The sequence below is a fragment of the Corylus avellana genome, chromosome ca5, assembly GCF_901000735.1.
Source record: "Corylus avellana chromosome ca5, CavTom2PMs-1.0".
Lineage (NCBI taxonomy): Eukaryota > Viridiplantae > Streptophyta > Magnoliopsida > Fagales > Betulaceae > Corylus > Corylus avellana.
Genome location: NC_081545.1, coordinates 30984336 through 30999135, shown reverse-complemented (window position 1 = coordinate 30999135; position 14800 = coordinate 30984336). Strand labels below are relative to the sequence as shown.

Here is a 14800-nt window from a genome sequence, read left to right as displayed (position 1 = left end):
CATATATATATATATATATATATATATATGTTTATTTATCTTTCACAACCACAATTGACTTCAATTGTTTTCATGCTTCGGGAACACCAATAAAACATTTAACATTCTCCAAAATAAAATATATTAATTAAACATAGGTTACGAATCACATATAATTAAAGTAATTTAAAGGTTCATCAAGGGATCGGTATGGATCCAGTCAAAAACAAATTAGACAGTATATATATATATATATGGGCCTTAACTTGGCACCCACTGCTTTGGAAGAGCTTCTTCATCAAGGCTGTGATTTGGGTTTCAACGCCTATATTTGTTTCGGGTTTACCCGGAAAGAGAAAAACAATTCCGTTGACTCTCTCTCCCCCGGTTTTTGCGGGATAATCTGGATTAGTAAAACTGCATATCAAATTAATTAATACATATGTCACAAATCAAACCTAAAGAGTACGCAGCGGTACTTGTAAAGGGAGTAATTATTAATTAATCAATGGGATCGTGGTTTCTGGAAGGTTCAAGAATTGGGTAGTTGGGTTGATGACTTTTATTGAGTCTAGACATTTGGGGTGGCAAACGGGTGGATTTGGGCGGATGATCAAATTACCAAGAGCTCCAAGAATTTGCCCCATCCAATAGTTTTTAAGGCCCACGAGCCAAGAAGAGGTCCGTCGGAAATTCCAGTTTTTAAAGGGTACAAAAGTTGGGCTATTGCTATTTGGAGGGATATCTGTTGTGAAGAAAGATCAAACTACTGAAATCAATTGGACTAAAGCAGTCTCTATGAGGTAGTTTAATCAGTTGGGGACTACGCTTCATAAAGTGGAGGTCACTAGTTCAAATTTTCACTTCTCCTTGTGTGGACATGTCAAAAAAAAAAAAAAAAGACGAAACCATTTAAGAAGAACTTCACTCTAATGTTCAACAAGAGGTGTCTCACGTTTAGTGCTGATGGGAGCATCAATTGTTGCAATTACCACTTAAAAGAAAATTAAAGTATAAATTACTAAAAATACGTTACGTTAGTTGGTATGACATAAGTCTGAAGTGTAGCATTGCTTCTTAAAAAATCAATAAATATCTAATTTTCTTTTCTTTTTGTGGTAAAGGAAAAGAAATATCATGAATAAATGTTCTCTATTGATAAAAGTGCTAATAGGAGGTGCACAGGGAGAGCCCTCTTGATTGGGCGAGGCTCCCTTTTTCAAGTAGATAAGCCCTTGTTATTACCCTACCCCCTTCATTTTGGGCAAAACATTACAAGAACTTGGATCCAATTTTAAGGTTGTCATGGTTTAAAGCAACGAGGTTTGTCCCTAACAAGAACATATATCAATATATTATGTATATGTGAATGTTAGTAATGATACATAGAGTACATAAACATTTAAACATTTAAACTCTTTATAGGTTAATTACATTTATTCCATTAACTACCATTTATTTACGCTTTGCCTTCTTGAATTGCTACTTGTCATGTTCAACCCCCATAAATTATTCATTATTAGGCTAGCTCATCAAATGAGACTAAAAAAAAAAAAAAAAAAAAAATTGAACAAAGAGGAGTGGTCGTCAAACCACCCTCAAGCCAATCGGATGGAGAATGTATCACCCAGAGACAGATCTATGGGGGGACTAGGAGTGGCCCTGGTCCCCCACAAATTACAAGAAAAAAAAAAAATTTAAGGTAAAAAAAAAAATTAAAGTATTTTTTGCCAATTGATCTCTCTTCAAATTGAAAGTTGGACGTCCCTGATATTACCCATGTGATTCAAGGGTGGCTAACTATCTCCAAATGTAATTCGAGCCTTCGAGGTGGTTCGAATCATCCATTTTTTTAACAAAGATTTATTTCGAGTTTCGAATCATCCTCCACTTGTGGCTTCTTATGAGTGGCTAACCATTTTTTTTTTTTTTTTAATTTAGTTTTTTTTTTTAATAAAAGTATTTAAGTAATTTTAATTTCTAAACTAAGATATTTTCTTCGTTTGAGGTTAAAAACGAGCACGTGCGTTTTTCATGTGTGTTTTAGGTCTGAATTAACGCGCTCAATTAACTCTGAACTTTTTTGACAGGGATTCGAGTGTGATACGTGATCATTTGCGAGAGCAACATATATAAAGGGGAGCAATTCAGGGTTTCCTTAACCCTTCTTTTTCCCTTCTACTTCTCTTGTGCGGGAAAAGAAAATTGTACGTCGTTTGGTTGTATACCACTTGGCTTCGCGTGAAGGGTTACTTTTCATTCGGGCATCCATGCAGTCTTCAGCCTTGTTGAAAGGGTGCGATTTCTTTTGTTGCATTGTTACTGCTATTGTGGCGAGAGTGACATTTGATTATTTGGGTTGTGGTTTCAGGGAAGAAGAGCAAGTGATGCAAAGTAGTTCTCAAGGTGAAAGCTTGATACGAGTGGTGTTTTCTTGGTCCATTCAGGATGTACTCAACAGAGACCTTTGCAAAGAGAAGGTTTGATTGCCTAATTTTTTCCAAGTTGCCCATTTTCTCTTTTTCGTTCCTCTCATCAATGATATGTGGTTCCTTCGATTTTTCTTCTTTCTGTGGTAGGCTTATAAGATAAAATGGTGAAACATTCCACTTATTAACTGCTTGTCATGCATGGTACAGCCACCATTGTGGGTTTCTTATTTAAGGGAGGGCAATGCTCGGAGTTTCCATATTGGTAGTTGGGAAATGGGGGGGCAATACGACATTTGAGGACAAGGATGTCTAAGGGCCACAATGAGAATGATTTGATAAAATTTCAGGATATAAATGGTTCACATCATCTTTCAGAAGGAAGGGTGTGCAGATAACTGCAGCATATTCTGTACAAAATTAAGGCGTATGTCGTTGGTTTGAGGTAAAGTTGAGTTACTTAAAAAAAGGGTTGGGTTAAGTTGAATTCTTCATGACCATGTGATTCTTAGTCACTTATGCTGGTCTGATGATTAGGTAACCAATGCAAATCTCAAATGGTTCTAGAATAATGTAAATATTGGTTAGTTTTTGATTTTGCAAATTAGAATGATATATGATTTATATGGGATAAAAGTGAGTGTAATTGAGATGGACGAGTGGCGACAGATGAAAAATAAAATGAAAAATGAAGATATCCCTTCAAAGGTGGATGTGGTATCTTTTGATAGCAAGAAGGGTGAAAGTTGCTGAAGAAAGTTTGACTATGTGTAATAAAGAAACTGGTTCAAAAGAGATATGTTATTCAATTTAAATGAGCAAAAAAGGCTAGATTATCCAAGGGAGTAAGGGTCACTTTGATCAAGAGCACGCTTTCTAATCTTCCTACTTATTTATTGTTCCTTTTCCCTTTACCTGCTTCAGTGGCCAAGCGAATAGAGAAGCTCCAACGTGATTTTCTTTGGGGTGGTTTAAACGAAGAATTCAAGTATCACTTGGTTAGTTGGGACAAAGTATGTTCTCCTATCTCTAAAGGTGGCTTAGGGATCAGGGAGTTGAGAGTTTTCAATCAAGCCTTACTAGGAAAGTGGCTATGGCGTTACGCGCACGAGAGAGAGAGGCTTGGTGGAGAATTGTGGTGGATGCCAAGTTTGGTTCTGAATGGGGTCGATGGCATTCTGTTGACACTCCCGGGCCTCATGGGTGGGTCTTTGGAGGCATATTAGTAGAGGGTGGCGAGTGTTTTCTAAATATATTAAATTCGACCCAGGAGACGGATCTCAAATCAGATTTTGGGATGATGTTTGGTGCGGGGAAACGATTCTTAAGGAAGCTTATCTAGGCCTATACAACATAGCTAATGCAAAAGATGCATCCATCGCCGATAATTTGGAGCTTACGGGTGGAACTTGTCAATGGAATGTTAGCTTTTTTCGATCGATCCATGATTGGGAATTAGAAGTGCTAGCCTCGTTCTATGCTACGTTATATTCTCACAAATGGAGTAGGGGAGGGGTGGATAAAATTTGGTGGATCCTGTCGAGAAAAGGGAAGTTCGATGTTAGATCATTCTACAATACCCTGGTAAGCAAAGAAGCGGGTCCTTTTCCTTGGAAGAGCATATGGAGCACCAAGACACCTTCGAGAGTGGCTTTCTTTACTTGGACGGTGGTGTTAGGGAAGGTTCTCACAATTGATAATCTCAGAAGAAGGAATATTATCGTGATCAATAGATGTTGCTTGTGCAAAATTGATGGGGAGACTATTGATCATCTTTTCATTTACTGTGAGATGGCTCGTTCTTTATGGTATGCCATCTTCAGTCATTTTGAGTTGTCTTGGGTCATGCCTAGCAAGGTGACGGGCTTGTTTGCTTGTTGGTGGTCTGAAGGCCGCTCTAGGAGTGCTGTTGTTTGGAAAATGGTTCTTCTATGCATTATGTGGTGCCTTTGGTTAGAAAGGAACGAAAGATGCTTTGAGGATTCTGAGAGATCATTGGAAGAACTCACAACCTTCTTTTTCCGTACGCTTTACACTTGGACAACTGCTTGGCTTGCTCCTTTAGTTATAAGCTATCTTGATTTCCTTGTTCTTTTCTCTTCTTCTAGCCAATCGTTTCCCTTGTATACCCCATGTGTACTAGGGTTGCGCTCCTCTGCACTTTTGATATATAAACATTACTTATAAAAAAAAAAAAGGGCTAGATGGAGGTGGACTAATATGGGTAGATGTAGTGTGGCAGGATATGATATCAAATACGAAACAGAAAACATGACATTTTTTTTTTGATTTGGCACTGGGTATCCGGAGCTTCGCTCCGACTAATCCCGGGGGTGCACAGGCCCTTGGCAAGGAGTTTCCCACAAGTGTACCTTGGTTAATTCAAGGGGCAAACTCCCAGTCCGATGGCCCCAAGAAGTAATTTGCACTCAGTAGGTTTCGAACCTAAGACCTTGAGGAGCATACTCAAAGTCCCAGGCTGTCCAACCACTGAGCCAACCCCTTGGGGTTAGAAAACATGACATTAGATGGGGTTAAATGGTGAAAAAGGATTAATGTAAATGATTGAAATTAGTTGGGATTAAAGCTTAACTGAGTTACATTGTACTGTATATGCTTTTTGTCTAAAATCATAATTAGATGTTCATTTCATCATTACTGATCAGTAATGTAATAAGGCATAGTGTGCTCTTGTTTCAGTCTCTGACTCGACTGTCATAATTTGAGCAAGGCATACTGAATTAGTTAAAAAGGTCTGCCACGATCTTTTAGCACTCCTAATGTGATTTGTGCGAAAATTACTTTCTTTTCACGTTAATTACAAACCTAAATCTTTTGTGCATGATGAATAAAATTTAAATTTGGGATCTCAAATACAGGGTCACTAGTATTTCTGATCTTCTGACTGTGTGGCTCATAGTCAAAGTCTAACCTGGTCTGTTGTAAAGGGCTTTGCCTGTAAACTAACATACTTGAAGTGAAGGGTTTTGACGTTCCCCAAACAAGCATGTTGATATGATTATTGCGGTGTCTTGGGAAAAATTATGCATTTTGCCTTGGCTTTTCTGTTTATTAGGATGTCATCTCCAATTGTTTAGGTTAGATGACATTCTTTTATTGCACTTAGCAGTTAAGCAGCTATTGATTTTTTTGGCCATATATATTTTAAATATTGTTTTCATTTGATTGCTTGGCCATCTTAATTGTTTTTTTGTATACCCTGGCTGTTTAGTTTGGTCGATTACTTCCATTCTGTTCGTTACAGATTGTCCTATTTAGTTATCAATGTGGGTATGTTTGGTGCTTGTTTGCCATTTTTCCGGCATTTGTTTTTCCAATTACATACAAGCGGAGAGTTCTTGATTGTTTAAAATTGAGTAGGAATGTGAGAGTTTCTGGAGCTTTGGGGAAGGTTAGAGGAATGACATAAGGCTGTGACTTTGTAGTCACATATAGAGGCTCCCCATTGATGAGAAGGGGCTGTTGCATAGGCTCGATTAATGGGGTAGCAGGAAAGTAAATTATTAATTAATCACTTTGTATGCAAGTTCATCTCTTCCTGTATTTGTTTTATGTCTTTATTTACTTCACATGATATTGATGGGAACTCCGATTGTAGTTTTTATAGGAACTCTACAAGGTTTCCCTATTAGGAAAATTTTAGCAGTGGATAATATGATTAAGTGGAAAGCGTGTGTGGTTAGTTGGTGTTATATTTGCAGGTCAGATGGGAATCAGTAGATCACTTTCTTTGTCACTGTTCAGTGACCTGGCTGCTTTGGCTTTGTTGTTTGCCTTAGTAAACTCCTCTTGGGTAGAAACTTAGTAGTGGAGCTTTTGGAGTGTTGGTTGGTGAAGGGAGTTTTAGTGTTGCTTGAAGGCAGTTCTATCATGTGTGCTGTGATGCATTTGGAATCACTGTAACAAGTAAGCTGTCAAGGGGATTGAGCTTTCATTAACCAAGATTATGATGGGTTTCCTTATATCCTTGTACTTTCAACTCTCGGTTCAACTGAGTTTTATTCTTCTGTCTTTCTGAGATTTCCTTGATGCCTTTTCTTAAAAAGATATATTAACTTCTATGATAGGGGCTTTTGTACCCCCCCCCCCCCCTAAAAATTTAAAAATTAAAAAGACCAAGAAAAAGGAATTTAATTGGAATCTACATATGTCACATTAGAGATATTTCTTTATAGTCTGTAACGTATGCCACTCTTATAGAGGAAAGCTTGTACTTGGTGTGTATTCAACCCCTAACACAAAACATACTTTCCTCCAGGTGAAGAAAATCCCAAAGGAGTTCTTGTCAACATCTCATTATGTGAACTCATTTGTTTTCCCTCTAATCGAGGAAACACATGCTGACTTGTATTCAAGCTTGACAATGGTGTCAAAGGCATCAACAGTTGAAATACTAGCGATTAGTATCACTGAAGGCTACAATCCTCCCTATGACTTGCTCTATAATATCGAAATGCAAAAACTCGGAGTTTCTGGGAATGATAGGGAAATGTATGAACCAGAGACCGGGGATCTCATAGCTTTGACAGATATAAGGCCGACATGCATTGATGATTTGAACAGGCACAACGGATCCTATCTTATTGCTTTAGTTCAAAAGGCGAGAAAGAATATTAGAGATGAAAGTTTTGATGAGATTCAAATATTATCATCAAAGCCCATTGAATTTGAACAAAACATCCAAAAGAATAAGAAAAGAACAATTCGTTTTGCTGTTTTTCTTATAAACATGACAACAAATCTTCGTATATGGAAAGCACTGAAATCAGGGCTAGGTGACAAAGACATGAACATTATCAAGAAAGTGCTGCAAGCTGATTCCACTGTAAGAACACGAGTCATTTTCTCTTTGACTAACAAATATGTATCCGTTATGATGTTTTAACAGTTCAATTTCCTTTCTTGTGGTTGTCCATTTAATATTAAAAAAAATGAGGTGGGTTATTTCTGCCCTCAGTACCATAGTTATTTGAAGTTATGTAGTCTGGGATAACTCTATTTGTGTCCATAGAAAATTTATTTACTTGCATCAGTTGTCTTTGTGATATCCTCTGTACAGGTGGGGGAAAATTGTACTGTTTGTTTCCCAAGAGAAAAATACAGCATTGATGTGTCCTCTCTAGGTGCTGTTATTCGCTCATTTAGTTTAAACAATTCCCAAGAAGAGGTAGTTCTAAACTGTATAGCTGCACGGGAATGCTATCACAAGAATATAGTGAAACTAATATGGGGCCCTCCTGGGACTGGGAAAACAAAGACTGTAGGTTCATTATTATATGCCCTTCTAAAGAGGAACTGCAGAACGCTTACTTGTGCTCCTACTAATGTGGCTGTATTGGAAGTGACAACACGGTTTTTGAGGTTAGTAATGGATTCCTTTGAATATAACACTTATGGTCTTGGAGATATAGTTTTGTTTGGGAATGGAGAGCGGATGAAGATTGATGATCGGGATGACCTTCTTGATGTATTCCTTGATTACCGTGCACATATTCTTTCTGAATGTTTTGCACCACTTTCTGGGTGGAGACATTGCTTACAGTCTATGATATGCTTGCTTGAAGACCCTGAACAGCTATACCATGATTACTTGAAAATCCAAGAAAAGGATGATGAGATAGACGATCATGATAACATTGAGGTGCAGGGGGAAGGATTACTTGGAGATGGAAACCTGCAGAGTAATAAAAGAAAAGAGGACATAAATGCTCAAGATCTGAAAAACCCGAACCAGAGTATTTGGAGGAGAATTATTACTCAAACCTTAAAAGAAAATAAGAGCAAGAAGAAATGGAAGGATAAGGTGCAATGTCATATGGATAACCAATCGAAATATGTAAAAACAGAGAAGGGTTTTCCTTCTGAAGATGGTGAAATTAAAAAACTGACTTTTTTAGACTTCATCAAGCAGAAATACAATTTCCTCAGAAAGAAGATGGTGACATTTATTGTTAATATGTATACCCATTTGCCAACTTGTTTCATTTCATTACAAGTAGTGAGAAAAATGATCAAATTGCTTGGTTGGCTTGAATGCCTTGCAACTATGTTAAGAAGTGTTTCTGTTACTGATTTAAAAGAAGCCCTTTCTGCATCTGGTGATAAAGGAAACACAGTTAGTGGCTATACTGGGAACTTTAAGCTTTGTATGACCGTAAGGGAGTGCCTTCAAATACTTTTGTCACTTCGTGATACATTTTCTCTTCCGGATTTCTTCCATGAGTATGCAATTAAACGTTTTTGTCTGAGAAATGCCCGCATGCTTTTTTGCACAGCTTCAAGCTCAGCTAAATTGCACGAGGAAGCTATTGATAGACTGGAAATGTTAGTTATTGATGAAGCTGCCCAGCTCAAGGAATGTGAATCAATTATCCCTTTACAACTCCCTGGTCTCCACCATATCGTATTAATAGGGGATGAGTGCCAGTTGCCTGCAATGGTCAGAAGCAAGGTTTTAATCCAATATTGTTTCATTGCTTTCTCTCTCTGAATCCTGCCCCCCTTCCTTATTTTTATTTTTTAATTTGTGTTTTCCAGAACTTTTATTTAACTAATGTAATTGGTTATCATGCTTAGATTTCTGAGAAGGCGGGATTTGGAAGAAGTTTGTTTGAGAGGCTGGTTTTATTGGGCCACCAAAAGTGCCTTCTGAATGTTCAATATAGGATGCATCCATCGATAAGCTTGTTTCCAAATAAGGAGTTTTATAACAACCAGATTTTGGATTCTCCAATTGTCAAAGAAAGAAGCTACGAGAAGTGTTTCCTTCCAGGAAATATGTATGGTGCTTACTCTTTTATGAACGTTGCTTATGGACAAGATGAATTTGATGATGGGCACAGTAGAAAAAATATGGTGGAGGTAGCTGTGATTGATAAGATGGTTGCAAACCTTTTCAAAGGTGCTTCTGTAGTGATTTAACTGTTTTAACTGTAGTCTTAAAAAAATCATTACCACAGCAAACTACAAAGGTTTTGCTAAAACACACACACACAAACACAGATGCATACATGCATATGTATATATATTCAAATGTTTGATCACTGAAGTCTCTGAAACGCTGCCATTTCTCTTTACAGAATCTATTGCCAAAAAACAGAGAGTTAGTGTTGGTGTTATATCACCATACAAGGCTCAAGTTTTTGCCATTCAAGAGAAGCTTGAAAAGACATACAGTATGGCAGCCGAAAATGATTTTTCTGTGAGCATTCGCTCCGTTGATGGTTTTCAAGGGGGTGAGGAAGATGTGATAATAATCTCCACTGTCAGAAGCAATGAGATTGGGTCTGTGGGATTTCTTTCCAATCCTCAGAGAACTAATGTGGCCCTGACTCGAGCAAGGTATTACTTGTACCATGAAATAATGTAGTTCAGATACTTTTGTTCTATAGTTGGTGTTCCTGATTTTAGGTGCAGTTGTTTCCTTCATTTAGGTATTGCCTTTGGATAGTGGGGAATGAAGTCACATTAGTCAACAGTGACTCTGTTTGGGAAAGATTAGTTATTGATGCCAAGGCTAGGGGATGTTTCCATAATGCTGATGAGGATGAGAGCTTGGCTGAGGCTATTACAGCTTCCTTGGTTGAGCTCGATCAAGTTGGCAATTTATTGAATATGAATTCTCTACTATTCAGAAAAGCGAAGTGGAAGGTATGCTGCTTTTCTTTGTTATGTTCGGAATATGCACTTGATAGTACTCTCTCTCTCTGATAAATAATAATAAACTTTATTGTAAAGAGGATAAACCTAAGGAACACAGAGTATAGACAGGTGAAAGCTTCTTTGGAAGATCACAATCTAAAATTTGAGAGATTAAGTAAGAAACAGAAATACTGCCAAAAGCAGTTATTTAAAATTTTCGAAGGTAGAAATTTTGAAAAGCATGATTAACTTGATTTTTACCTCAAAAAATGTAACTAGATATTGAATGCTGGATTTCATTAATTCACGTGAATGGTAAAAGACGGAATCTTGAGTCTTCAAAGACAAATATATTAGCTTTCACTTGGTATAGAATCTGAGGTGCAACCGCTTCAGGTTAGGTTTGAGCTAGAACAGAACTAACTACGAGTTTATTTTTTTGAAAATCTTTAGCTAATAGAGCCAAATCGGCCTAGCTCATTTGAACTTCACATTGTATCATTCTTGGGTTGGTTTCTTTTCACGAATCTTTTCAATTCCTTATTGGAGGATTGGCATGTTGGGAACGGATGCAGGTTAAACCACTGGTACGTTGGTCAATGAAGATTAAAAAAGGGGCAATCAGCTGTATTAAAACGATGAATGAATCAATTCAATGCCCAACAAAATAAAATGAAAAAACGTTGTTTATAAAATGCTATATTTACTAAAACAAAATTATTTTTTTCGTTGGTAAGTAGCGCAGGCATCAAAAGCAAAATCACTATGAAAAAGTAATTTTCAACTTAATCAATTGAAGCTTCTGTCTGACCAAACAAGTTGTATTGTGTTCTCTCTCTCTTTTGGTGCACACTTGCACTAAGGCTTGTATCAAGACACAATAATATGCATACACATCTATTAGATGATCGAACTATACCAAAGTGGCCAAGCACCAAATTAGTGGGCTGTATGCACACCAGAATCCCCCCCCTTTTTTATGCAACTCAACTTTGTGCTGTTGGAAACTTGGAAACACACTTGATGATATTGTTATGGATATGAAACAAGGAGCTTAGATATGTTACTTGGATCGATATGGAACTGTGCAGTGTGCTGTATATTACAAAATACTAGATCAAGATTGTCTTACTTGTATTTTGAGCAATAATTACACATCTTGACACAGACCTTAAGTTCTTTTTGTTCAATGGAAAATCAAGTTAAATAAATTCTGGGAATCTCTATTTTCTAAAAGTCCTATGTAATGGGAAAATTTAGGAAAATGGCATCCTGGATTTTATTTTGGAGCATTTTCTTATAAACACAAATGGAAACTACCAATGGCTTGATTGTCGTAGGCGATTTTCCTTTTTTTAAAAAACTTTTATTCCTTCATAATATGAAAAACCAAGTTCATCCAAACAAATTGAATTGAGAGTATTGGCTATTATTCTGACAAATTTTCACTCGAAAAGAATTTGGGACTATGAAAAGTTTCTTCTGTCAAACAAAAATAACACGAGAATAAAAAATGATTACTAAAAGACGAATAAACCCTAAAAAGTATCCTGTACTTGGTTGCTGACTTTGGGTGGAAACATGCTTAAAAACTTGTCATTGAAATGAAATTATGAGGGTTACAAAAGACAGTGCACATGGATGAGGCTGGATTGCTTTACTTGAAACCAAGCAAACACGGCTTATTAGAGCAGGTTTTGAACTCAGCTATATGAGAACCACAATGAACTCAGCAGGAAAGAATCAGACTGATTCAAGGGAGGTTGGATTGGTTCAGTGCATGAGTTGCACTGGCCAAGTTTCACCTTTAAAAGAGATGCTGGCTTGGGTTGGATGTATATAGAAGTTTCAGAATGAAATTGCCTTAGACTCTTTTAAAATAGTTTTATCAACATTGTTTTCCCTTTTACTTTTACTTTTACTTTTACTCATCCTTTTGAAAGAATTAGCTTAGTTATCTTACTATCATCTTGGTCAGTTCTTAGGTAGGGTTGTATGGTGAGAAAGGATTCATGAGTTGAATCCCGTTAGTTGAATTTAAGCTTTAGTCAAGTTAAGCATGCTTACAGTTATCTTTTTGCTATAGGTTTTCTTTGACGATGCCTTTTTGAAATCCTTGGCAAGGATTAAGAGCACCGAAGTTCGTAAGGAAGTACTTTCTCTGCTGATGCAGCTGTCAAGTGGTTGGCGGCAGCCTTGCAGGGAGATAAACATCAATGTCAGAAATGACACTTGTCAACTATTGGAGCTGTATAAGGTCAATGTGCTGCTCTATCTTGTGTGGACTGTGGACATTGTTGAGGAAAATTTGAAGTACATCCAGGCTTTGAAGATTTGGGATGTTGTGCCATTCTCAGAGATACCAAAGTTAGAAAAGAATATTGACATCTTCTACGGGGAATATTCAATGGACATCATGAATTGCTGCAAATTCAGACATTTTGATGGGTATGCTAATATCAAATGTTCTTTCTTTTGATATTTGTCTTCATCATCACCATCTCTGCTTCTTGTTCTTCTGTTCCTCCTCCTCCTAAATTTTATTCAACTTTTAGGTGTTTATAGTAAAAATAGAGACCGGATTGTTGTATCTAATGGTGTTGATTTAGTCCATTGTTCATCAGGATTGGTCTTGTGAATGTTAGTATTTCAATTACAAATGGCATAATCTGGAGAATATATATGCTCACTATCTATAGTGGGTAGTTCTTTGTTACTAGATTTATTTGCAATATTAATATAATGTCAAAATTTATATTTTTGTCCTGACAATTTATTAACAGGTTTTTCTGTATACTAGGGTTGGAATTTCTTCCTTTTTAATAAAATCTTTTGCTTATTGAAATAGAAAAGTAGAAATAATGCATTATATGAAAACTAATACCACATGGTTGATTGTAATTAAGACAATTATACTACTGCTACCAGCACAATAGCTTTTTCTGCAAAATTAATGAATATAAGGTCCACCCACTGCCTCTAGTTTCGACACCTAAAGTGCCGCTGGAACTCCACCTAGACTGCCATGACCACACAAATTACTACCACTTCCACCAGTAGCATTGTTGCCAGTACTCACTGTTACAGACGTTATGTAACCATCATCATGACCACAGCTACCTCCACTGCTCCGTTGGTCCTTTCCCAATCTTCAACCCTACCACCACATTCTTTATCTCCAATGATGCTTCCATCACCATAATGCTGCTCATGTGAGTACTCTTTTCTGCAACTCTTGTCATGTAAAAAATAGTTTATCCTTTAATCATCCTGGAATGACTTGAAAACTAACAAATGAAAGAACATCTTAATAGGTGACAAGTTTAAGTTGAAAGATAGTAAACAGTGAGTGTTGCCCAAAAAAATTGTTGAAGGAAAAGACTACTCATCATTTTCAATTGCTGCAGGAATTTTCAAGTTCCGGTTTCATGGTCAGTTGATCGAAATGTTCCAAGGAAGAGTAATCCACTCAAAGCTGATCCTATGCAGTTATTAGTTGACCAATTGGCTTTACTAACCTTGAAGGATGAATGAATCAGAAGCATCAGCCACATGTTACAGGTGCCTATACCAGATTTTAATTTTGAGGTGTTGGTTGGCATCACAATGAGTATCCATGCTTTTGGGAAAAAATTTATGGAAGTGTGATCCATGTTTTGGTAATTTCAATGTGTATCCTGGATGGTTTCACCAAATTAAAAGAAGCAACTACTACTTTGCCTTTACATGTGGCGAAGAAAAATCGAAGCATGCATAATACATATATACAACTACATTGTAGGCTGTGTTTGGTCCATGTTTATATATGAGTGAAAAGATACTTCTGTATAGAGCCTCTTGATGTTATCAAGTATTCAGGCACACTGACACGGTCCTTGGACAGTGTGGGTCTTACTTCAAACCCTACCATGTTAATTCCGCCCAATTGATTGGAAGACAAGTTGATTTTTTTTTGTCACATTATTTTATATAAGAAGAGGTTGATTACTGGACAATTTGTTCTAAAGAGAAAATTAGTCATGGGAATTCTCAAGTTACAATTTATTGCTGATATATTTTTAACAATAATGATTGAGATGTTAGAAATAATTTTGAAAAATCTAGAATTTGTCTCCATCCAAATTCATTTGTTTCATGCCAGAAAAATTCGTTCTCTTGCCTCTCTCAAGGATATTCAGATTTCACAGGATTACTAGGTAAACAAGTAGATATAGCGATTAAAATGCATGTGCAAATGACTGGTCATATAGTAAGAGGTAGTGGTATATGATGTATATTTAAGATCACAGCTAAGGCTCTCTTAATGGGGACAAAGTTAGCAATTTAAGTTGTTGGTGGAGATAACCTCTATTCCTTCTTCCCACTGAGAATGAAAGGCACAGTCTTCAGAGAAGTTGTTTTGGCTGTAGAACAATAGCTATTGAATTAATTATTCTTTCTGGTTAAACGATGACTGAGGTGATTTGGAAAAGTAGCTGGAATAGATTCATTAATCCTATCATTGAAGTGATGCTTGAAATGATTGTAATAGTTCATAATTTTCTTTTTACCTAAATTAGAGGTAATTGTGGTCTTGCTTATTTTGTTTGGATGATGGTGTTTTGTTTCTACTATGGTATGATATGTTGTATAATGTGTAAAATACCTCCGGAATGCTTCATGATGGCTTTGGGACCTTCCCAGGTAGCCACTTAGACAAACCTCTTTTAGTTTCTCTTGATCATTGATTA

At 36.8% G+C, this 14800-nt stretch overlaps 1 protein-coding gene across 2 annotated transcripts; it reads left to right on the top strand.

The window, feature by feature from the left end:
* Positions 1 to 2085: 2085 nt before the first annotated feature.
* Positions 2086 to 14088, top strand: LOC132183277 (uncharacterized). 2 transcript variants are annotated; one of them, XM_059596678.1, is made up of 9 exons: positions 2086 to 2275; positions 2351 to 2459; positions 6688 to 7254; positions 7489 to 8880; positions 9006 to 9330; positions 9509 to 9770; positions 9863 to 10079; positions 12157 to 12518; positions 13478 to 14088. In XM_059596678.1, the coding sequence occupies exons 1-9, from the start codon at positions 2250 to 2252 to the stop codon at positions 13602 to 13604; spliced, it is 3387 nt and encodes a 1128-aa protein (XP_059452661.1). In that variant the 5' UTR covers positions 2086 to 2249; the 3' UTR covers positions 13605 to 14088. The 2 variants fall into 2 exon arrangements, with proteins under 2 accessions (XP_059452661.1, XP_059452662.1); XM_059596679.1 differs by lacking the exons at positions 12157 to 12518; positions 13478 to 14088 and having other exon boundaries at positions 9846 to 9963.
* Positions 14089 to 14800: the final 712 nt, after the last annotated feature.

Excerpts from the sequence above, each read along its gene's own strand:
- LOC132183277 (XM_059596678.1), top strand. The coding sequence starts at position 2,250 with ATGCAGTCTTCAGCCTTGTTGAAAGG. Across the intron at positions 2,276-2,350 it reads TCTTCAGCCTTGTTGAAAGG|GGAAGAAGAGCAAGTGATGC; the intron begins GTGCGATTTCTT and ends TTGTGGTTTCAG. Across the intron at positions 2,460-6,687 it reads GAGACCTTTGCAAAGAGAAG|GTGAAGAAAATCCCAAAGGA; the intron begins GTTTGATTGCCT and ends ACTTTCCTCCAG.